Source organism: Ammodytes marinus (assembly GCF_949987685.1).
Source record: "Ammodytes marinus genome assembly, chromosome: 6".
Classification (NCBI taxonomy): domain Eukaryota; kingdom Metazoa; phylum Chordata; class Actinopteri; order Uranoscopiformes; family Ammodytidae; genus Ammodytes; species Ammodytes marinus.
The window spans coordinates 29314298-29338384 of record NC_137235.1 but is presented as its reverse complement, the minus strand read 5'-3'; the positions used below and the strand labels follow the sequence as shown (position 1 = coordinate 29338384).

The 24087-nt window shown below is 43.1% G+C and overlaps 1 protein-coding gene across 1 annotated transcript in view; it reads left to right on the top strand.

Moving 5' to 3' along the window:
- The window catches only part of sorcs1 (sortilin-related VPS10 domain containing receptor 1), a gene marked incomplete at both ends in the record, with an annotated part of 176761 nt that overhangs the window by 79177 nt on the left and 73497 nt on the right, over positions 1-24087 (top strand). The window contains one exon of the mRNA XM_080028890.1: positions 23206-23364. Coding sequence (XP_079885016.1) covers positions 23206-23364 — 159 coding nt within the window. The remainder of the gene's footprint in view (positions 1-23205; positions 23365-24087) is intronic.

The following is a 24087-nucleotide window of genomic DNA, read 5'->3' as shown; positions in this document are numbered from 1 at the left end:
GGTTGGTCGTCACCAGTGTTGGGAACATTACTTTAAAAAAGTAATTAGTTATAGTTACTCACTACTTGTTCCAAAAAGTAACTGAGTTAGTAACTGAATTACTTTATAATATAAGTAACTAGTTACCAGGGAAGGTAACTATTTGCATTAGCCTACTGTAAAAAAAAAAGTTGCTGTATGTCAACAAATTTGGATTTTTCTGAGCAGTTTTCACAAGTCAGTTGAAATGAGTAGAACAGACAGGTAGGCCTACTTGTAGGCTACATACCATTCAATATGTATTGCACATCAACAGACAGGAAGAGGTGTGTCCTGCACTTCAAGTAGGCCTAGCCTATTTTGTTCTCAACAAAAGTAGTAGAGGAAACTGCTGAATGTACCGTGCTGATCTGCTATCACTGGATTCACTTCAGGGGTGTCGGCTAAAACGCCACTTAAGGCCAAAAACGTCAGACTATGAAGCATGAGACGATGAGAGGAGGAGTAAGGATTTATCCTATGCTTATTTCCTCATGCACAGCAGCATACAGATCCCAGGAAAATAACAGTAGCAATATTCGGCTCATGATGACACGCTAAACAGCTGTTACAACCGGCAAATCGCGGCCGTTTAATAGCGTGCATCAATTATAATTCATAGAGATCGGGAAACTCCATGCACTTATTCACAAGGGTGATGCAAACAAACTCAGGGAGAGCACGTTTTAACCGTGGATTGATAGGTGGTTACTGCGGCAACGCGCACGCTCACACAACAGAGAGAGAAAGAAAAAGAAACTTCACTTAACAGGCGCTCCGGTTGACTGACGTGACGGCGCTAAACTGACAGTTATAATGTCATCCACACTGAATAAAACACATCTTAAAACAGTATAAGAAATAACAATCGCTTATCTTGTTGTTAACCCACCGGTCTCCTTACTAGCAGTTTGTGTAGTATGGAGCCAGGGGTGCGTTCGGATTACACAGTTTATTCAATCAATTCTTAGTAACGCACCGCATTTAACGTTCAGTAACGATAACGGCGTTGTAACGACGGAAAAAAGTAATTAATTCGATTACGCCGTTACTGAAAAAAGAACGGCGTTACCTAACGCCGTTATTTTAAACGGCGTTATTCCCAACACTGGTCGTCACATTTTTTGGGGGGTTGGTTGTCACATGTTATCCAAAGGCTGCAGCCAGAAAAGGAACACAATAACGAAATAAATTGTCAAGCTGTGTCCACACTGACACCCCAGAGAAGGAGAGAATAGAGCAGGAAAAGGCAGCTAGCATGCAAAAGAAAAAAGGGCAACAAAATCAAAACAACCCAGTGCATCCCAAACTAGACAAGCTGCCAAGGCTACAGTAAGTTATGTAGGCCTATTTGTCAACTTGACAATGCAATTACACGTTAAAATTTTGTTCTGCTTTCTTGTCTTCTTTTTAAGATTATTCCCATAACATTGTGACAAACAACCCCACAGTGTGTGACAACCGACCCCTTGATGGGGTTGGTTGTCACAATGTGTAAGGGTGTCTTTGACAATTAATTTCTTCTTTATTACAATAAGATAGAAACAGTGAGGGGTACACATTTCAAGCCAACACCTTAAGCTTCAATTTAATGTAGGAATGACTATTGAAAGATGTTTAGGTGATGAGCAATTCTCACTAGAGTAAAAAGTGTGCCTACTTACCCCGTTCTCCCCTACATACATACATAGGCCTACAATTTTTTTTGGAGTGACGGGCCGAAATGAATGGAATTGACAAATTGATTTGCGGGCCGGTTCAACAATTAAAACGGGGCGGATTTGGCCCGTGGGCCTTGAGTTTTACACATGTGGTCTAAACTTTCTCTCTAAGCTCTGTGGGGCAGATCAGGTAAAAACAATGACCGGGCCAATCAGGACCCGTGTTCTGACCTAACGTTTGTCCTTTATGGAACGCTACCTCAGAGCATAAACAAGTTCACTGCAAGCATAATAAAATAATACATCCAGTATGAAACCATTCCCGTTTATCTTTTTAAAAATACTAAAAAAGTTTGCATGTTGACATTTCTAATGCTAACATATAAGTCAGATGACATGCACTCAAAACAGTATAAAACTGTATCAAGCTTATGTTTACTTTGCAGTTAGCATGCTAGTTTGATAGTTAGTTTGGTTCAAATTGAATAGATAAATCAGAAAAAAACAGACTCGGAAACAAAGATGGATGTGTTACGGTCGGACAGGGAGGACACAGGCGCGGAGACAGCACTAGTTTAAGAAGGTTTATTGAACAAGAAATCAGCTGGGGGTTGGGTCGGGATCCGGGGGGGAATCCAACTGTCCTGGGGGAGGGTTCCATGGAGAGAGCAACGGAGAATGTCCAGGGCTTGGGTGAGAAGAATCCAGAGCAAGCGGGTAGAAGAGTCCGGGGTGGAAGTGCTCGCTGGTGCAGGTTGGAGCCGTGGGGAGTCAGACCGGGAGAGCTGTGGCAGGAGAACAACAAAAATGAGTACGGGGAAAAAATGCAAGCGGAGCTGCAACAGGTAAGTAATGAGAAGTAGAGCTACTGACTGCGTGAACTGAAACTACAATCTGGCAGTATCTGGAAGGTTGGACCGGGTATATGAGAGGCGGTTGATTGGTGATTGCTGGCAGCTGTGAGTGCTTGAGCTGACTCCCCACTCCTGCTCCAACCCTGCAATAAGCCAGACAAGCAAAAGGGCAAAAAAGGCAAAAAACAACACAGAGACAAAGAGGCCCAGGCAGGATCATGACAGTACCTCCCCCTCAATGAGAGCCTCCAGGCGAGCCACCGGGTTTCCCTGGGTTGTCCCGGTGGAAATCCCTAATGAGGGAGGGATCGAGGATGAGCTGGCGGGATATCCAGCTCCTCTCGTCCGGGCCATACCCCTCCCAGTCCACCAGGTACTGGAAACCACGGCCCCGGCGGCGAATGTCCAGCATCCGCCTGACCGTGTAGGCCGGGTGGTCGTCAATAATGCGGGGGGTGGGGGAGGATTTCCTGGGGGGCACAGAGGGCTGGTGGAGACAGGCTTCAACTGGGAAACGTGGAATGTGGGGTGTATCTTCATGGACAGTGGTAGCTTGAGTTTTACAGCTGATGGATTAATGACAGTTTCTACCTTAAAAGGCCCAATGAAGCGTGGGGACAGCTTCCTAGACTCAGTTTGGAGTGAGATGTTCCTTGACGAGAGCCGTACCTTCTGCCCCGGTGTGAATAGTGGTGCCGGGACCCGGTGTCTGTCTGCCATACGCCGATTGCGTTCGGTGGAGCGGAGCAGAGCAGCGCGAGCGTCCCTCCAGACCTTCCGACAGCGTCAAAGGTGGGCCCGGACAGATGGCACCGCGATGTCGCCCTCCTGCGCTGGAAACAGAGGGGGTTGATAACCAAGAGAGCATTCAAATGGAGACATACCCGTAGCTGCACTTGTCAGGTAATTGTGGGCGTACTCCACCCATGGGAGGTGAGTGCTCCAGGATGACTGGTTCCTAGCCGTGACGCAGCACAGCGCCGCTTCCAGGTCCCGGTTGGCCCGCTCCGTCTGCCCGTTGGTCTGGGGATGGTAGCCTGAGGAGAGACTGACAGACGCCCCTAATTCACGACAGAAAGCTTTCCATACCTGAGACACGAATTGTGGACCCCGATCGGAGACCACATCAGTCGGGATCCCGTGCAGGCGGACCACATGCTGGACCAGGAGGTCAGCAGTTTCAGGCGCTGTGGGGAGCTTGGGCAGTGGAACAAAATGAACAGCCTTAGAAAATCTGTCAACAATGGTGAGTATGGTTGAATTACCTTCGGACAACGGCAGACCAGTGACAAAGTCGAGACCGATGTGACTCCAGGGACGGCCAGGCACAGGGAGGGGACGGAGCAAACCTGAGGAGGGTTGATGCGAGGATTTACTGTGGGCGCAGACAGTGCAGTCGAGGACGAAGGCACGGGTGTCAGCCTCGATGGTGGGCCACCAGAAGTGTCGCTTGGCCAAAGACAGTCTGCGGTTAAAACCTGGGTGGCAGGAGAACCGTGAATTATGCACCCACTGGAGGACCTTGGAGCGAACAGCACTTGGCACGAACAGACGGCTCAGCAGACCGGTTCCAGGAATCGGTTCCTCCCTCAGCGCCTCTCGGATCCGTGCCTCAATCTGCCACCTGACTGCTCCCACCACACAGCCAGGGGAGACGATGGTATCGGGGCTGGGGGAGCCGTGGTCAACTGCAAACTGTCGGGACAGGGTGTCCGGCTTCCCATTCTTGGACCCTGGTCGAAACGTGAGCTGGAAGTTAAATCGACCAAAGAATAATGCCCAGCGGGCTTGGCGGGAGTTGAGGCGCTTGGCGGACTGAACATAGGACAGGTTCTTGTGATCAGTCCAAACAATAAAAGGGATCTCCACCCCCTCCAACCAGTGCCTCCACTCCTCGAGCGCTATCTTAACAGCTAGTAATTCCCTGTTGCCGACGTCGTAGTTGTGCTCTGCTGGTGACAGACGTCTGGAGAAGAAGGCACAGGGATGAAGCTTCCGGTCCTCTGGGGAGCGTTGAGAGAGGACCGCCCCTACCCCGGAGTCTGAAGCGTCGACCTCGACCACGAACTGCAGAGCCGGATTGGGGTGAATGAGAATGGGGGCTGAAGTGAACCGCTTCTTCAGCTCAACGAACGCTGCATCAGCCTCGGGGTTCCAAGAGAAAGGAGCAGCCGGGGAGGTGAGTCTAGTGAGGGGAACCGCTACTCGACTATAATCCCTGACAAACCTTCGGTAGAAGTTGGCGAAGCCCAAAAAGCGCTGGAGCTGCTTTCGGGTCGAGGGTTGAGGCCACTGTGCCACCGCCTGTATCTTCACTGGATCGGCCCTCACCTGCCCTCGCTCTATGATGTACCCCAGGAAGTCCACGGAGTCCACATGGAACTTGCACTTCTCCGCTTTAACATACAGCTTGTTGTTCTCCAGGAGTCGCTGTAACACCTTCTTCACGTGTTGGACATGTTCTTCCTGTGAACGAGAGAAGATAAGTATGTCGTCCAAGTACACAAACACAGTGCGATTTAAGAGGTCACGGAGCACATCATTAACCAAGGCTTGGAAGACAGCGGTGGCATTAGTGAGTCCAAAAGGCATAACCAGGTATTCGAAATGGCCGAGGGGGGTCTTAAATGCAGTCTTCCATTTGTCTCCCTTCCGAATGCGGACGAGATGATAAGCATTGCGGAGTTCGAGCTTGCTGAACACTGTGGCACCGAGGAGGGGTTCAAAAGCGGAGTTAATTAATGGCAGGGGATACTTGTTCTTGATAGTGATATTGTTAAGGCCCCTAAAATCTATGCAGGGACGCAGGGAGCGATCCTACTTGGCCACAAAGAAAAACCCAGCCCCGACAGGAGATGACGAAGGTCGGATAATACCTGATGCAACGGAATCCTTGATGTATTTCTCCATAGTCTCTCGTTCAGGCCGGGACAGGTTATACAGACGACTGGATGGCAGAGGAGCACCTGGAAGAAGGTCAATAGCACAGTCATAGGGCCGGTGAGGAGGCAGAAAGAGGGCACGTTGTTTACTAAAAACCTCCCCCAAACTGTGATAAGCAGCAGGGTCTTCAGACAGGTCAGAGGACTCAGGTTTTAATGGGACATTGGCGCCCTCCGCTGGGAAAGGGCGGACCGCAGACACGACGAGAGACAATAATCACTCCAGCTCTGAACACGACTAGTAGCCCAGTTGATGTGGGGATTGTGTAGGTTTAACCAAGGCTGACCCAAAACTAAGGGAGTGTGAGGGGAAGAGATAATGTGGAACTGGATTACCTCATGGTGATTACCAGACAGGACAAGGCGAAGGGGCTCTGTGCGATGGGTGACCCGTGCCAGCAGCTTCCCATTTAGTCCCTGGGCATTGAGAGGAGTAGGAAGCGGTTGAGTGGCTATGCCTGCCTTAGCAACAAAGTCAGCATCCAGAAAACTCTCGTCAGCTCCAGAGTCCACTAGAGCGAACAGCAAATGGGTTTGTTGGTTACAGGAGAGTGTAGCTTGCAGTTGCATACGAGTTTGAGGGAAAGGCACCGAAGTAATCTTGCTCACCAGTATTCCCACCGTTACTGGGGAGCACTCCCTTTTGACCGCTGGGGACATGAGCTCAAGAAGTGACCGGGTTGAGCGCAGTAGATGCAGAGCCCTTCATTTATCCTCCGAGAGCGCTCAGCATTGGAAAGTCTGGCTCGGCCCAGCTGCATGGGCTCCGCCGCCAAGGAGGGGGGAAAGACAAGGGAATCAGGGGATCGACTGTAGGAATGGCCCGGGGAGTGTCTTATAGGAGCTGGGGAAGGACGGGAGGAGAACGGGTCATGAGGCCGCCCCGGCTCTTTCCCTGCGACGCTCTCTAAGGCGATTATCAAGTCTGATAGCTAGGGCCACTAACTCGTCCAAACTAGCTGACTCATCCCGAACTGCTAACTCGTCCTTAACTGGATCGGCTAGGCCGCTAAGAAATGCCCCCTGAAGAGCCTCATCATTCCACCCCGTCTCTGCCGCTAGCGCCCTGAATTCTACTGAATAATCAGCTACACTGTGGGTACCCTGTCGTAGTATGAGGAGTCGTTTGGTGGCATCCCTGCCGCACACCAGGTGATCGAACACTTTCTTAATTTCAGCCAAAAACAAAGAAAAGGAAAAAAAATTGCTGACTGACCCACGGCTGATGCCCAGGTTAAGGCCTTACCCGTGAGTAAGCTGATAATATAGGAGATCTTGGCTCTATCGGTGACAAAGGTGGAGGGCTGTTGCTCAAAAACTAAGGAGCACTGAATCAAAAAAGACCTACATACCCCAAAATCACCAGAATAGCGCTGTGGCGCCGGGACACGAGGCTCACGGCCTTGGGGAGGCGATGGTGCTGGGGCGGGGTCCTGTTGGAGGGAAACGGGGCCGACAGGTGGGGCGAGCTGTGCCGAGACAATGTTGAGTTGCTGCCCCATAGCAGTCACACCGGTGGAGAGCCCACTTAACGTGGAAAGAACTTCACGGAGGACCCGCTCATGTTGCCCTACGAGCGTTCCCTGCACTGCCAAGGCCTGGTGGAGGGAGTTCGTCTCCGCTGTGTCCATGTTTTAGGGCCAGATTGTACTGTTACGGTCGGACAGGGAGGACACAGGTGCGGAGACAGCACTAGTTTAAGAAGGTTTATTGAACAAGAAATCAGCTGGGGGTTGGGTCGGGATCCGGGGGGGAATCCAACTGTCTTGGGGGAGGGTTCCAGGGAGAGAGCAATGGAGAATGTCCAAGGCTTGGGTGAGAAGAATCCAGAGCAAGCGGGTAGAAGAGTCCGGGGTGGAAGTGCTCGCTAGTGCAGGTTGGAGCCGTGGGGAGTCAGACCGGGAGAGCTGTGGCAGGAGAACAACAAAAATTAGTACGGGGAAAAAATGCAAGCGGAGCTGCAACAGGTAAGTAATGAGAAGTAGAGCTACTGACCGCGTGAACTGAAACTACAATCTGGCAGTATCTGAAAGGTCGGACTGGGTATATGAGAGGCGGTTGATTGGTGATTGCTGGCAGCTGTGAGTGCTTGAGCTGACTCCCCACACACCTGCTCCAACCCTGCAATAAGCCAGACAAGCAAAAGGGCAAAAAAGGCAAAAAACAACACAGAGACAAAGAGGCCCAGGCAGGATCATGCCAGGATGGAGGAGCGTTCTGAAACTCTCACTCTCAAACACACACACACACTAAGGGTGCATTCACACCTGCAGTGTTTAGTTCGGTTGAAGCAAACTCAGGTGCACTTCCGCCTTCGGTGCGCATCTTTCAGGCAGGTGTGAATACAGCAATCGCACTCGGGGGCGGACCAAACAAGCGCTCCGAGACCCAGGTGGTCTCAGTGCACTTCCATACGCACTCTGCTGCAGTTCGTTTGTGGTGTGAATTCGGCCGGACTCGATCCGTCCCAATTGCAGGAAGCACCGTGCCTTTTCTTTCTTTTCTTTTTTAATAAATTGCCGTCAGCTTCACATTATGGGAAGATTAGTTGTGGTTTGACCGGGAGCCCCGAGCGAATAGGCCTATATTACATTTGATAGAGACGCGTAAACATGCTGATGTGTTCAGCGATCAGATGAAGGAGAGGGGAGCGTCTCCCGCACAGTGACAACAGGTTCACTCTGCGCTTTGCATGAAGTGTGTGTTTTTATTTTGCTTCCCATGTTAATGGGACCTTCAATACTATCCCCGTGTCAGTTTGGAGCTGAGCTGCGCCGAACTGACACCCAGCTGATACACATCTTAATCAGCTGAGTGTCAGCTTGAGCCTATTCTTCTTGTGAGCCGCGCGTCCAGCAGCAAAAATACAGTAAAAATTATATTTCACATCGTTATTTCGCAGTTTTTACTTTGTGCTTCCTGCTTCTCTCCACCCCAGAATGTCTGTCCAATGAATGAATGACCTCAGATCACGTATGGTTTTGCTGCGTAATGCCGGTTCACTTGCGAAAGGGGCTAAATGAAAGTGGACCACACCAAACAAAAAAAATCTAAATTGTATTTGTTCTGGACCAAAGCAAGTGAACTAGCGGACTAGCTGTTACTTCCATCCACAGTAAATTCCAACTGCGCACAATCAAATACACACACACATACACACTCACACACATGCGCTTCTGAAGGTTTGTCACTCTTGTTGTCAAACCCCTGGCATGGTGCCATATGAGCGCTGTGGGTGACAACACAAAAGCCCAGCGCTTTTTCAGCCAGTAGAGGGAGTAAATGAGGGCCTATGTGCTTGATATAACAGGGGGAGTAAAACACTATAGGACACAATGGGAGGGAGGTGGGACAGGGGGAAACAGACAACAAAATAAATCAGAGAGAAAACAAGTGAGCATGGAAGATGGGAGAGGTTGAGAAAAAAAGAAATAATGACAGAGCAAAAAAATAAATAAAAAATGGAGAGATGGCCCAGGGGTCAGCCATGGAGAAAGACAGAGTGACAACACAGCAATTACATACATTTTCATATTGTGGCTTTCTACTGTGCCTGTTACATGAGAGATAGGAACAACCCTGGAGTGCACATTAGGAAGGAGAATGATTTTGTGTGAGAGCACGTTATTACAGTAAATGGCAGGAAATCGTGTGTGGTCGCTGTGTGAGATCGCTGTCTCATACACATGGGTAAAGCCTCTAATGGTTTGAAAACAAAGAGGAACTTTTTTTTCAGAGGAAGCGTATGAGTGACGGATGGATAAAGCCTATGCTATTTCACATCCCTAGTCTGAAGGAATACACAAGTGCTTCTTCTCATGGATGCATTGTCTACAATAACAATTGCTGGGTGTTTTTTTTGTAAAGGCCTCAATCATGTTTGTTTGTGTGTGTGTGTGTGTGTGTGTGTGTGTGTGTGTGTGTGTGTGTGTGTGTGTGTGTGTGTGTGTGTGTGTGTGTGTGTGTGTGTGTGTGTGTGTGTGTGTGTGTGTGTGTGTGGGCACGCATGCGTTTGCATTCATAGCGTTCCAAAACAATTACAGCCTTATATGAATCAGAGCACAACAGTTGGCAGGTGGGTGTTAATGTGTGAATGTGAATCCCCCCCAGACGAGACCTCCTGTCCATTGTGGCGCTTCAAAAGGCTTTGGATTATTGTCTCACTTTTTGGATACAAGCTCAGACTTGAAAGTGGACTTAAATATTTCATATCCTCAAAATAGCAATGAGAAAAAAAGCAAATACCAACAGAATCCAGTAGATGGAGGGGTGGAAAAAAATGTGTATAGATATATGTATTTACAGTACATATATATACAGTACACTGGATACAAAATCCTGTAATGTGCTTTCAACATGGTGATAGTGTCACAAAAACATTTATTTTATCTGTTCATGTTTTTTTTAAATGGATTATTTGACAGGTTTGAATTATTTGCCATGGTTTGGACATGTTCCTCTCATTACACTTTAGCCAATTGGTCTGATACATTTTTTTTAACATAAGAGATTGTACAAACTAGCCAACAGCACAATTAGTGCGACAAAGTGTCTTTATGAAACTGTCTAGCTAACACCAGACATACCTGGGGCGATACCACCTGGTGCGAGAGCAGCATACTGATACATCAACACATTGTTAAACTGCTCACTGCGTCAGGGTTAAAGCAGGGAAAAAACAAACCCTGCATTCCAAATCACATACTTTTTCTTTTTACTACACTACATACTAAAGTAGAGAAGAGATTTAGGGCCTCAGGAAAGAAATGATATCGAGAAATGTCAAGAATAAAGACGATTTCTCCAAAATGCTATTGGACTTAGTGGGGCATTTATGTATTTTCAGCATACTACAATTGACCTGCATGTATGGGACATCCTAAATATTTCTCCGGCATACTAAATAGTAGGGAAGTATGGGTATTGGAACACAGGGAAAGTATATTTTTTCTCCGCCTGTTTTTTAGAAGCCTCTGAAAACTTGGTCTAAAATAGTACAAGTTAATATAGCCATTGTTAATATAGAATGTTTGGGCAGAGAACTGCCTGGGTTGGTTCACAAATACCTATTGTGTCTTAAGAACCAGAGCATATCCACCTCATCTTAACCGAATCTCTGTAAGGTTAATCAAACTTGACAACGACAATGACAATATCTTTGATTTTGGAATAAATATGCCAAACTATTTTCAGATGCTCAGCATCATGCAACTAACTCCCCAAATTACATAGTTAAAAGGATTTGGTTTTTAAAGGGGGCTTTAAGGCACAATGCAAGCCAGATTAATCACAGCAAACAGCCAATGATTTTGCGGCACGCACACAGCGGTTGGCAACGCCAGCTAACGGATGGTGGTTTGAGGTGGTGGGGGGTTTGCTGGTGCTTGGGAGGAGGGACGCAACATCTGTCAGCCCCCCAGGCAGCAGCTCCAAACGGGCTGCGACGGAGCGCAAAGTGCCTCAGAGCGAGAGAGAGAGAGGGAGAGAGAGACAGGGCCCGGGTTGACTGAGAGATCGTGGAGGAGTAGCAGTGGTAAAGGAGATGGGATGGGTAAATCTAGTAAGTGAACTGTTGGGATTCCATCAATGTTCTTTTTTGCATTGGCCTTTGCGGGACATTGCCTACTTTGTCTCAGCATGGGGAGGGAAAGTTCTACAATTCAATGCATCTATAACACTGACAGGATAAGGGAGCTGCATTTCAACCCTTTCCTTTCCCAAAATGCATACACCAGTGCTAACATGTTGCCTAAACAAATGCCTCCACCAAACGGCACCATATGCTGTTATGTTATCCACTGTATATACTACTGATGATAACTGGAAAGAATGCGTTATTTTAGAAGCTTAAGACAGATCGAGATCTCTAACGTGGGAATGCTGCTGGTTAATTATCCAGACTTACAGTATATATGGTTTGTCTCTGTTCATTCATACATAATGAATTTGTAGTTTATTTTTTTAAATAGTTTTTGTAGGGGGAGACCAGGGTAACATCAGTCACTTTTTACATTTGAGGATTTTACATGATCATGGGGTAAATTGAGCCCCTAGTGTTATAGCGGTTGTGTGACCGTTAAATGTTGATGTAAAATCAAAACAAATTTGAGATAATTTTGAACTTTATTAATGCCATTCATTCAGTAAATGCAATCACTTGTATGTGCAAATATGCATTTGTACTGCATGTATGTGGTATGTAGCTTAAACTAAATATTCAACAATACCTATTTATTACATAACCAACCCTCGTAACAGTGACACACAGTGCATTAGTATGTGTGTGTGTGTGTGTGTGTGTGTGTGTGTGTGTGTGTGTGTGTGTGTGTGTGTGTGTGTGTGTGTGCGTGCATGTGTGTGCATGCATGTGTGTGTCAATTAACACAACATGATGTCCAGACCTTATCTTTTTGACTTATAACTTAAGTAACATGATGAATTCACTTTGCATGACAACAATCTTTATTTACATACTGCTAACTACAGGTTCTTAATAAGTGGTCACATGATCACTTTTTTTAAGGTCACCTATAGGCTACCTAGATACTGTCTCGACTTAAAGCTGGGGTATATGATTTCTGATTGGTCAAAGTTAACATGAGCTATACACTTTGACCAATCATATTGGATTCTCTGATCTTATTGGCTGTTGGGACTGTCCATTCACTTTGGCACGACTTTGTTGGTGTAGAGCATGTCAGGGAGGGACCATAGGGGAGGAACCAAAGAGAACAAGTGGAGCGGTTGAGGTATTTGGATTCAAATCTCTATCCCAACTGCCATTTTCTCCCCAAATCCTCCACCCCAGCTTTAATCCCGTTCTCCCCAATTGCTTTAAGTGGCAGCTAGCTGGCTATAGCTGTAGAGATGTAACACAATTATACTGACAGGCGTAAACTGACATGTTACTGTTTGTCAGGTTGGGCAGCGGACTGGGCTGAACTAAAATGTCAGACAGTGTTCAATTAGCCCCGGGTTTAAATGCCTCAGAACAAGAGACAAGGAGGAGCTTTTTAATAAGATGGATCAAACAGTTGAAAGCACCGATTCACTTTAGGAAACAGAATTCACCAGTTTAGTAATGAATGTTTTATTTGTGTTATGCTGTTGTTGTTGTTGTTGTTGTTGTTGTTGTTGTTGTTAGTGCATTGTTTGTATGTGTCTTTGTCTTATTATAACAAAAAGAAGAAGAAAAAACTTCTTCTTTTTGTTGAAAGCACCTGGTCTATGTATCAACTGTGTTGTATTGCCTTCCATGTATTGCACTTAGATGGAGTCTGATAGCCAGTGTCTGTCATGAATATTTATTAGAAGAAGTATTAGGGAGAAGGTCTTTATTCGCTGCTTGCTGTCAATGCAGACATTTTGCAGCGTTAACATATTTCCACATGGATACACACAGGCCCGTCTTGTACTTGTAGTTAACTCATTAGTGTAACTGCCAGTCTCCCCTTACGTCTAGTAGCATTATATTAGCTGTGTAATTGATAACCATTTGACAGCGTTATTTGCTATTCAGTCAAATAATTTGTTGGGGGGGGCATTTTTCTTTGCTTTTATTAGACAGTTTGGGAGAGACACCCCCTAAATAAACAGACTTTTATGTGGGAATCGACACACACACACACAGACACACACACACACACACACACACACACACACACACACACACACACTGGAGACTGGAGGGCAGTGTGTGATTTCACATGAAGTCAAAGTAACATTAAAAACCTTTTAGTGCCAATGCCCAGTCCGTTTGCTGTCACCGACGTCCAGTGATACTTACATGAAAGTGCAGATCTATTTTTTCTAAAGTGCAAACTAAATAGCACACGTTACATGGACAAGAGAAAGTCCTGGAACCCATGAACCTCTGCAGCTTCTATTTGGTTTTTACCACGAATGACCCTTTTAAGAGCATGTAAGAGGAGCAAAGATGTCCTTAAAAATATATTTTATGTCAGAAGAAAATACAAGAGAGTGGGTTTGTGTAAAAAAAAAAAGTAGCACAATCAAAGCACAGAATATGAAAGCACACCAGTAAAAGACAAATCAAAGGCCACTGTGAGTCTGACGGATGTTAAACAGATGTGAACACAATTGCGTATATATAGTATATAAACATCAATTATTAAGAATGATCCAGAAATTCTTGTCAGCGGCACTGCTACAAATCCTGTTTTAAAGCAGATTCATAGTAGCGTATTATGATCAGCTAGCTCTGCATAGCCTCCAAACACATCTGCCGTAACTATGTGGACTTCCTTAAAAGATGTAAATACACACATCTTGCCTACGATGGCAAGAACTGTGATTGGTCAGCAAGGGCTCACCTGCTTTAGATGAGACTGTGGATAGTGAAAATAACTCAGGAAAAATAAGTGACTGCCAATACAAAGCCACTGCGAATGTTTGATTGTGATGACCTGACCACACATAGTTAAAGTGAATGAAACAATATAAGGAAGAGGATTTCTACTGAGTATTACAGTTTTAGTCAGTGGTTCTGGATAATGGTTGTTGTCTTAATCGCCTTTTCATCCAAATAGTTGAATACACTGTGTGTGTTCTGAAAAAAATGTGCCGTTAATAAACAGCCTAGGCGCTGTATATGTTGCAAGCAACAGTGGGCCCCTTTGTTTACATACACGTTTACAGAGCCTAGGCTGTGTTTTAACAAACAAAAAAAATCAGCGTACACACAGTACGGACAGGAAGCAGATAGTGAGGAGATATTCACTGATTTTGACAAAAAAGTGATTTTGACAACAGGTATTCTCCAGAATCGCAGACTCCACCTTTAAGGGGAGGAGAATCTTCCTTGGGTCCCTCCGTCTCACAATTAAGGTCTGGAATGTAATTAAAGTTTAATTTGGCCTGCTCAGATACAAGACATTTGTCTAGTATTGCGGTTAGCGAGTGATTGGTAAAGTAGCCTACTTTGTCAAACTATCCATTCACTCTGACCGCCTCCATAGGAAGATGTGTGGCTGTATAACCCACAGTGAAAGGGAATTTTCATCTTGCATCATTTATATGGGATGCTGATGAGGATTAGGGCTACACATAAGAAACACAATTGAGTACTGAGCTTTTTTTTCAGAATTCTGACTTTAATCTCAGAAGTCAGATTTTAGAGAATCCTGCCATAATTCCAATCTGAAAAAAAAATTCTCTTTTTGAACATTTGACATCATGTAATAAAAAAAAAGGTTTTGCAACATTGAAAAAGGTGTGTATAGCTAGAAAAAAAATTCAAATATCTGCAAACATGATGAAAAAAACTCCTTTAAACTAGAGCCTACACTCACACAGCAACTACAGGCTTTTGTCAGTCCAATGTGAAGATGTTTTGGTGTATTTTTCTTTGGAGGACCTCCTCTCAGCTGAAAGAGTTTTGACATATCGTTAGCCTCATAGCATAATTGCCTAAATCATATTTACTCTACATCTTACTCTACTTTTACTCTACATCTACATCTACTATATTCTACATACTCTACTCTACTCTACATCTACTTTACCCTACTCTATAACCCTTAAAATATGACTTTATATATGGCTTAAATATGGCAATTATGCTATTAGGCTAACGAAAAGTAGATGTAGAGTAGAGAAGATGTAGAATAGAGTAGATGTAGAGTAAAATTAGAGTAGTGTAAATATGATTTAGGCAATTATGCTATGAGGCTAACAATATCCAATGTTGTAGTGCTGTCTGTGGATAATCCTATCTACCCTTGACATTATTTTTTTTTTTCAAATGTCATTTGGGTTTTGAGCACATGGATGAAATTCCACTCTTACATTGGGGCAGGCCATGTTTGTCAACACCTTAACACATACAAATAAAATGTCCTGCATTGGTAGACGAATAAACAAATATGGATAGATGTTTCGGGCGGGTAAACTGGATCTTTGCCATGTAAATTTTTTTGGCCGAGGGGGTTGGCAGTGATATCTCAGGAGCTGTGGAGACCTTTAAACGCTCCATCACATCTTTACGACTGACATTTATCAACCTCTTGTGAATACTTGACTCTCTCCTGGCTAGACCTGCTCATGTTTGACTGCCCTTTAGCTTCGATTATGAGACCCACACTCTCTACCTCTGGCAAGTAGCACAGCCAAACCTGGAGCTAACTTTCTCCTTCTCCTCCAACGGAGAAGAACAGAGAAAGAAATCCAACGTTACTTCCGGGCTTGAAGGAGCATATACACAGAATAGAAAAGATCCTCCTTTCCCGTTTGATAATATTGAGAATGTGCTTCATTGCACACATATTATTTAAATAAGCTACAAGTGGATTTGTTACATTTAAAAAAAAAAATGTACTCGTATCTCTGTGTCCGATCCTTTGTAAGACAAATCTACTGATTCTCCTTAAGTGTGAGAACATCTCGCCCCCGGGTACGTACATACATACGTTATAGAATCATCTATAATAAGAGAAGAGCTAACACATTGAAGGTGAGGGTTAGACACTGCAGGTGAAAAGGGGGTTTAACTTATATATTATCATGGAACTGGTTCAGAAATGTTTGAATAAATATGCAAATGTTGCAAATGTAACAAATTATGCATACATTTGCATCTCTTGAAAAAAAAATCTAAATGTTGGATAAAGCCAGTTAAATATTGAATTCATTTGTACAACATATGTTTTTGCCTGCATTGTCTCGCATTAAGACACGTGTAGTGTTAAGAAACACACTCTGAATAGTATGTTCTCAGACATAGCAAACAGTTGCTCGATATAGCTGACAAACATGAAGAAAGTGCCACTCAAATAAAACTGAACCCCCCCACACACACGTTGTACCACCTTACCGTGCTCTGTCATGTAACATTGATTTTAAACACAACATAGCGGCCGACTCCATTGATCCCAAAGTTCAAAACTGTAACCTGAGGGGGGATTATTATTTGTTCAAGCAAACAGGAATTGGGTGAAACCATGTTCATGTAAGTGTTTTAAATCAATGTGGATCAAGTAGCTGCCACTGTAATGTTATAAAATGTACTTGCCTCAGAGAGAATACATCTCAAGCTCTTTCTCTTTGTTCCCCTCTTTGAATTTGTTTTCTTCTAATCTGTACCAATTTAAAGGTGAAGTAAGCGATTTATTTATGTTACTGTAATATAAGTGTTAAATCGAAAGATATGAAGCTAATTTCATCAATATTCTATCTCTGAGTATTAATGGTAGGCTACTGCTGTGGCAGTTAACTCAAGTATTCCTTACACATACAGTATTTGAATGCCCCCCAGCCGGCACATGTAGCCTACACTTCATTAACCTTTGTCATTTTCAACCTTTTTGGCCTCCTAATTTACAGCCTCACACACACACACACACGCACGCACGCACGCACGCACGCACACACACACACACACACACACACAGTCAAATGTTATCCAGTGTGGATTCATTTCTTATCCAGCACTGATGAGGAATGTTAAACAGCTGTCTAGACCTTTTTTTATTTATCCATTTCTTTATCACAAATGATTGGACTGCATTTCTTTGAAGAGAGCACACCAATTGCTAATGTATGGGCATGATAAGTGAGTTCGAGGAATTGTGTATTTTGAAGATTATGATAAGTCAAGCTTTAAATCCTTGTAAAATAAGTTCTAATACGATCTAGAAATAGTTTTGTCTCTGAAATGTCTATGCGTGACCACAGTCAGTCAGCCATTGCACTAGCTTAAAGTTGGAGTCAGCAATTGTGAAGAACTCTTGTTGTCAAAACTGATCGGCTTATACGTTGGCTTTGATAAGTAATTGGCTTCAACAACTGTTTAACTATTGACAGGCTTATTATCAAACTTGCTACAGTAGGCTTTGACTAAAAACGCATGCAACCTGCATTTTTAGAAATAAATCTTATCCTGCATCGATAGCATAGTTCCTAGCTGCGGTGGGTCGGCCCCTTTTTACCTAGGCCTACCTGTTGTTACCTATGTGTATTAACACCAGATTTTTTTTTAAATGTTCAGCGCACACACATGCATACGGAAAAGTGGCGGATTGTGAAGAGTGATTCACTGATTATGTCAAAAAGTGATATCAACAACAAGTGTTCTCCAGACCTGCTGACTCCACCTTCAAAGTTACATTTAGATATACAATGTGGACAGAAAGGGAACTGGAAATGTTCTTGTCTGCAATGCTGTCCATTTCCCAAACATATTTTAAACACTTTTTCTGTTAACTTTATTTAACGTGGGATCCAATATTTTTATTCAAGCCATGTACTTGTATCAGCACGCCGTGTTGACTGGGAGGAGCTGCATAGCATGCATCTATGGGATCTCACGTAAACATCTTCATTGTATTATTATCCTGAGCCTCTTTTGCATGCAGTGAAGCTGACTGTGGAATGCAAACCAGGCTAACACCCCCTGTATTATTTCCCTCCCATCATTTCATGGATCTGAATAACATTAAGCCGCGGGAAACTTTTCTGTTTTGTGCCATCTGTGCTCCAGCCTCTTTCTCTGATTTGTTCTTGATTGAAAAAAATAACTTGTTTTTACTTTTTATATGAGGGGAATAAACTAAAAAGTGAAAAGCCTCTTGCATCAGAACTCCTAATCTCCAAATTGTGTTTACACGTCTCTCCGGGGGAGAGGGGGGGGGGGGGGGCACACTGATCTCCATATTCTGATGTAAACTACCGGTTGGAAGACACATTTTGCATACAGAATTATATTATGTTCCTGTATTCCCCCTATTAATCAGGAAAACACGTCGACCAATTAAAAACTTTGTCTGCTACTCCAGCTGAGTTGCAGTAGCGGGGAGTGAGCAAAAAAACGTTAATTGGGATTTGTAGTTTTGCAGTCAGACAGCTTTTTTAAGTGCATCTGATTGGATTGTTCAGCATGGGGCTAACGTACAGTATGTGGCTTTATGTCAGCCTTTTATGATTGATGGAGTTAGTGGTGTTAGCGGGTCTCCCCAAGCGAGCGCTGACGAATGGCCCACTAGCAGAAACACTTTGCTGTATACTGTGCCACACTGAGAAGGCTATTGACTAGTGAAAGCAGTGTGTGTGTATTCTCTTTCTCGCCGCTGCCTGCCATAGACATAATGGGCACAGATTGTAATGCCCAAAGGCCAATCTTTAAATCTAATGTAAGCCCCACAGTGTGCAGCATAGAGACAGTTCTTTTCTCTCTGTACTTACATACTTTTATCGACCTGTTGGGCGACTGAGCCATTGTGAAGAATTCAACTGGGCTCAGGCGCTTGAAGCGACCTGTAAATGACAAATTAAAATACCAATGTTAAAACTAGCAAGTAAAAAGACAGTTTTGTAACCCCATTATGTTTCTTTCTCGTTATATTGTATGATTGCAATAGGCTGACCTCAGGCAATAGATTAAATAAATAAAAGTGCAATTCAATGTCCATAATCACAGATTGGTCTCAAAGGATTTTAAAATGTATACCACACATGCATCAGCCTTTATTGTTACACCCTGATTTCTGCAAAAGGAATAAACTTAACTGTAGAGTTGGGAAACTCACAAAGAGCATCAGTGGAGGGCAGCTCCTCTATTTAGACGTGGAATGTATAGAGAAGAAGCATTACAATTACAATATGGAGAAACCGGATGATAATATAAGGTAAATAAAAGAACAAAACATACAAAATAAGATTAAGTGTAATAATATCCTGTTTGCACACTTTTAAGCTTTGCACACTGTAGTGTGGCTGAAGGGACTCATTGATAGCCTACTTTCTTCTTCCGCTTAAAACACTGTCACAATGTTCTGCGGCTGGCCACACTTTTTCTTTCTGTAATCAACCCTGAATTTATACTGGTTGGAGTGTTTTGCTAACGAAGCTGTTTACTTCTTATTATGAAGATCTTTTAAGCACCTTCACATTCAGAGATGCCAGCATTAAAATAACATGTTTGTTGTTATTTTAACATTAATTCTGATAATATAACTCCATCTCAGCAGGCCATTTGCCACATTCATTTATCATCATCATAAGTAACGCAATAATGGTGGTATAATGAATGTTATGTAGATTGCGCTAATCCAACCGAAAATCATTTTTAGTTTCTTTGGGAATACCTGAATCTTTTATTTATATCTTTACTGACTAACAACAGCACTGTACTCTACTATCTTGTTTCAGACCAAGTCATTCTAACAACGCCTTTGGGACAATATAAACTGTAACTGAAAAATATTTGGCAGTTTGATTTTCATCCCAAAGTACTCTCTGCAAGGTATTCATTAAAGACTGTATTCCTGTCCGATAAGCTCCACCAGGTATGCAGCCTGCATGTACCTGAGATGTTCGACCTAAAGCATAAATAAACCCTTTGGCCTTTAAGTCATAAGTGCTATTGAACCAGATAAGTGTATCAAAATTGTTATCCTGACCTCACTTCTCCAGTTTTGAATGTACTGGCAACTGCTACGAGAGAATTTAGTAAGAAAATTGACCTGAATCGGAAAAAAAAGGTCATTTTGTCTGTTAGGAACACTAACCCTGCGTTCCAATCCCCATACTGCTATTTACGTAGTATGGTAGAAAAAGATTTAGGGAAGACTTGATTCTTGTGGTGAGATTTTACCATGCTTAAAAATCCCCGGATGCCCGTTACATCCAGTCGATATTTTTAGTCTTGAAGTCAGCGTGCTATTTGTCACATTGGACGGAGCCTCTGTATGAAAACAACTGGGGAAGAGGCAAGATCAAGCCGTAATATTTTGATGAAATAAATAAGTAAAACTACTGTATGTCCCAATTGTGTGCCTACTGCATGCTAACTAAATTCTTTTTTATGATCAGCTGCAGTATGTAGAATAGAAAAAAAGAAAGAGTATGAGATTTGAAAGGCAGCCTAAACATCTACAGTATATACTGTATATTAAAGGTTCAGTAAGCGGAATGGTCAGTTTAGCTAACTTCCTGTCAGTGACTGCAGTTAGCAGTCCCCTCCCTCGTCCCCACGTCACCACATTAATGCACTGCGGTCTTCAAGCAGCGAGTTATCTATGATCATCTCAGATCCATAAGTGATCTGATAAAACATTATCAAAGCCATCAAAACAGACTTTGGGAAGGATTTTTACTTGCTTCGCCATTGTAGACGCATACACATTCACCCATCTGTCGCTCTGCACGTGCACCGGCAATGAGACGGGTGCCAGTTTGTAGCGTTCTCTGATTGGTTATCAGTAGTGGGATCCCCGAAAAGTTTATTTGCCGATTACATGCAGAGCAAGTGACTGAGAGATCGGCTTTATGAAACGTGCACACTATATAAGTGATCACTGTAAGAATGAAGAGTGATTTAACACGTATATTAACATAAATAAATTGCTTACTTCACCTTTACACCACAAGTCAATACGCATCAACTATAACCAGGGTAATACACAGTCTGACTATTTGCCAGTTCAAGTATTTGTTATACTGTAGACTTTATTCCTTGCACAACGACTTACATGCAAACACTCACACACCCACCGTGCACTCTCCTTATGGTGATAGCACTTGTGTGTCCTGAAATCCACTCATTCGATTTGTATTTGCATCTGATATTATCTAGGGATTACTCTGTGATATTCGTCTGGGGACCATGCCAAAATCTTTTTTGCAGAAATATGTTTTGGAAGTTGAAGAAAAGAAAGAAATGTGTTCTTAATTCAAGGCCTGACTGGCTACGAGAATGAAGAGACAAATCAGACACAGCCACTCCACTTACAAAGAGGACACACACACACACACACACACACACACACACACACACACACACACACACACACACACACACACTTGCTGCGAGATGAATCATGCTGATTATATCATCAAGCCGAAGGGATAAAATTATTGTTTGAGATATGGCATCATCAGTGGAAAACTGACATGTGTTTTAACATGCTAATCTGCAGCAACACTGCTAATGATAGGATTTTTTTCTTCTCAGATATGGTAATCAGCCTTGATTGACTTGTCTCTCTCTGTGCTCTGTCTTTATGTCTTCTGTCAGACACACACACACACAAACACACATGCACACACAAACACACCCATACAAGTGGGTGAAGTGCACACAACTAAGGAATAATTTGGCACAATCACAGAAAATAGTCACACACTCCACCATATGCGTTTGTATATACAGTATATTGACAAATCTCTTTTTGTCAAGATCAGTGCATCTGCACTGCAACACTGAACATCAAGAAATGCAATTGTGGTGTGAATGCTGACGCTGAAGAAGCTGACGCTTCACTGCTGAATGTTGATGAAGTACGAAGGATTAATATTTCTGAATGAATAGAATAGTTGAATAATACTATAATGTATGAAAAATGTGGAATATTTGGAAGCTTGAATGAACTTTCTACCTGAAATTATGAATGAATTATGACCTTGACCTCCAAAATGTAATCAGTTCATCTTTTTTTTTTCTTTTTTTTTTGGGGGGCATTTTTCATGCTTTATTGTGTTAAGAGACTGAGGTGAAATGGGGCAGAGAGGGGAGTGACATGCAGAGCACGACCGCGGGCGGGAATCGAACCCGGGTCTGCTGCTGGGCCCGGCCCGGGGGAGTAAGAATCAACATTGAGTAAGAATCAACATTTGTGCAAAGTTTGAAGGAAATCCATGGAAGCGTTCATGAGGTATTGTGTTCACAGTCAAGGTCACAGTGAATTTGACCTTTGACCTCGTACAAAGTTTGAAGCAATGCGTCATGATGCGTCAGTTAGTTGGAGTTGGTAAAAGTTTGCTCCCCGTACGTAGGTCCATTTTGTTCCATAGACACGTCTGCCACCGGAACAATATTACCTACATTTTGGTTATAAAATTATCCATGTGGAATTAGATTTGTGCGAGTGAAAGCGCTCTAGCCTGGAACATTCCGTCCCATCAGCTTTCATTATAAAATCTCAAAACCTGAATTTTGCATGCCTTCAAACAAGGCTGAATCATTTGAAAACTATGAATTTGGTAGAACATGTGTTTATAGCATAAATATGCCTGGCAAGACAAGGACAATATACAGTATAAATACACTAAAGATTAAACACGTTATGTTTATTTTTGTCTTCAGTCAAAAACAAGTGAATTATATTTGTTGTTATTTTAACATTAATTTTAATAATATAACTCCATCTCAGCAGGCCATTTGCCACATTGCTTTATTATCATCATAAGTAACGCAATAATGGTGGAAATAATTAATGTTATGTAGATTGCGCTAATCCAACCGAAAATTATTTTTAGTTTCTTTGGGAATACCTGAATCTTTTCTTTACTGACTAACAACAGCACTGTACTCTACTATCTTGTTACAGATCAGGTCATTCTAACAGAACCACCAGCGTTTAGTTTAGTTTTATTTGTGCAGATAAACAAGATTAAAATGGCAAAAAGATGCACATAGACATACATAAATGCACGAGTGGGACAAAAGAAACACAGAAGGGCTTATAAAGGATGCCGACCCAACATTAAAATACAATAAGGTAAGGTAAAGAAATAAAGTAAAAGAAAAAAGACAAAAATCAAAATACAGGCACATTCAAGTACATACTGTATAGTAAAAAAGCAAAATAAAGAAGTAACTAACAAGCAAAAAGACAATATAACATACAGTCAGTTTATACATATAGCCTTCTAACACTGCTCCTAATCCCCCATGCTTGTGCCCCCCTTGTCCCCCCGCCTCCCCCCCAACTATAGATCATGTTGCTGACTGATCCGGAGGTGGAGAGCAGTCTTCTCATCAGCTCTGATGAAGGAGCAACCTACCAGAAATACCGCCTGACCTTCTACATCCTCAGCCTGCTGTTCCACCCCGAGCAAGAGGACTGGATCCTGGCCTACAGCCACGACCAGAAGGTGAGGGAGCATTCGAGTGTGTGTGTGTGCCAGTGCTTTTTACTTGTTTAAAGGAGAGAGTGGTAAGGCAGATAAGAAACAACGATTCCCAAGATGCAGCTGCAGCAGTGCCCCAGAGCAGAAAATATAAGATTGTGTTATATAAAACTTTGGCAGAATGTCAAAGTTCACCATAGTGTGCACTATAGGGAGAGCACTGGGAAAAAGCATGGATTGTACAATTCAGGTAGTTTCAAAATGTTACTGATAAAGAACATAGGGGCCTGTAAGATTTCTAAATGGTATACTTTACAGTATGTCTGAGTCAATATCTGGTAAAGAAATTTCAAATGTCCCTGCATTCCAATACCCATACTTCCCTACTATTTAGTATGCCAGAAAAAGATTTAGGACGTCCCAATACATTTACGTCAATTGTAGTATGCTGAAAATACATAAATGCCCCCTAACTTCAATAGCATTTTTGAGTATTTGTCTTTATTCTCCACATTTCTTGACATAATTAAAAAATAAAATCTTAATTATCTGATTTTTTTTCTCTCTCACGTGGCCCTAATACTCTTCTGTACTTTAGTATGTAGTGTAGTAAAAAGAAAAGTATGTCATTCCAAAACTCACCCCCGTTTTCCTTATTTCCTGGCAGATTTAACATAATAAGTCTATTGATGGTCCAATAATAACTAGCTCCTTAGAAGCTTAGGTTTCATTGAACACTTCATAGAA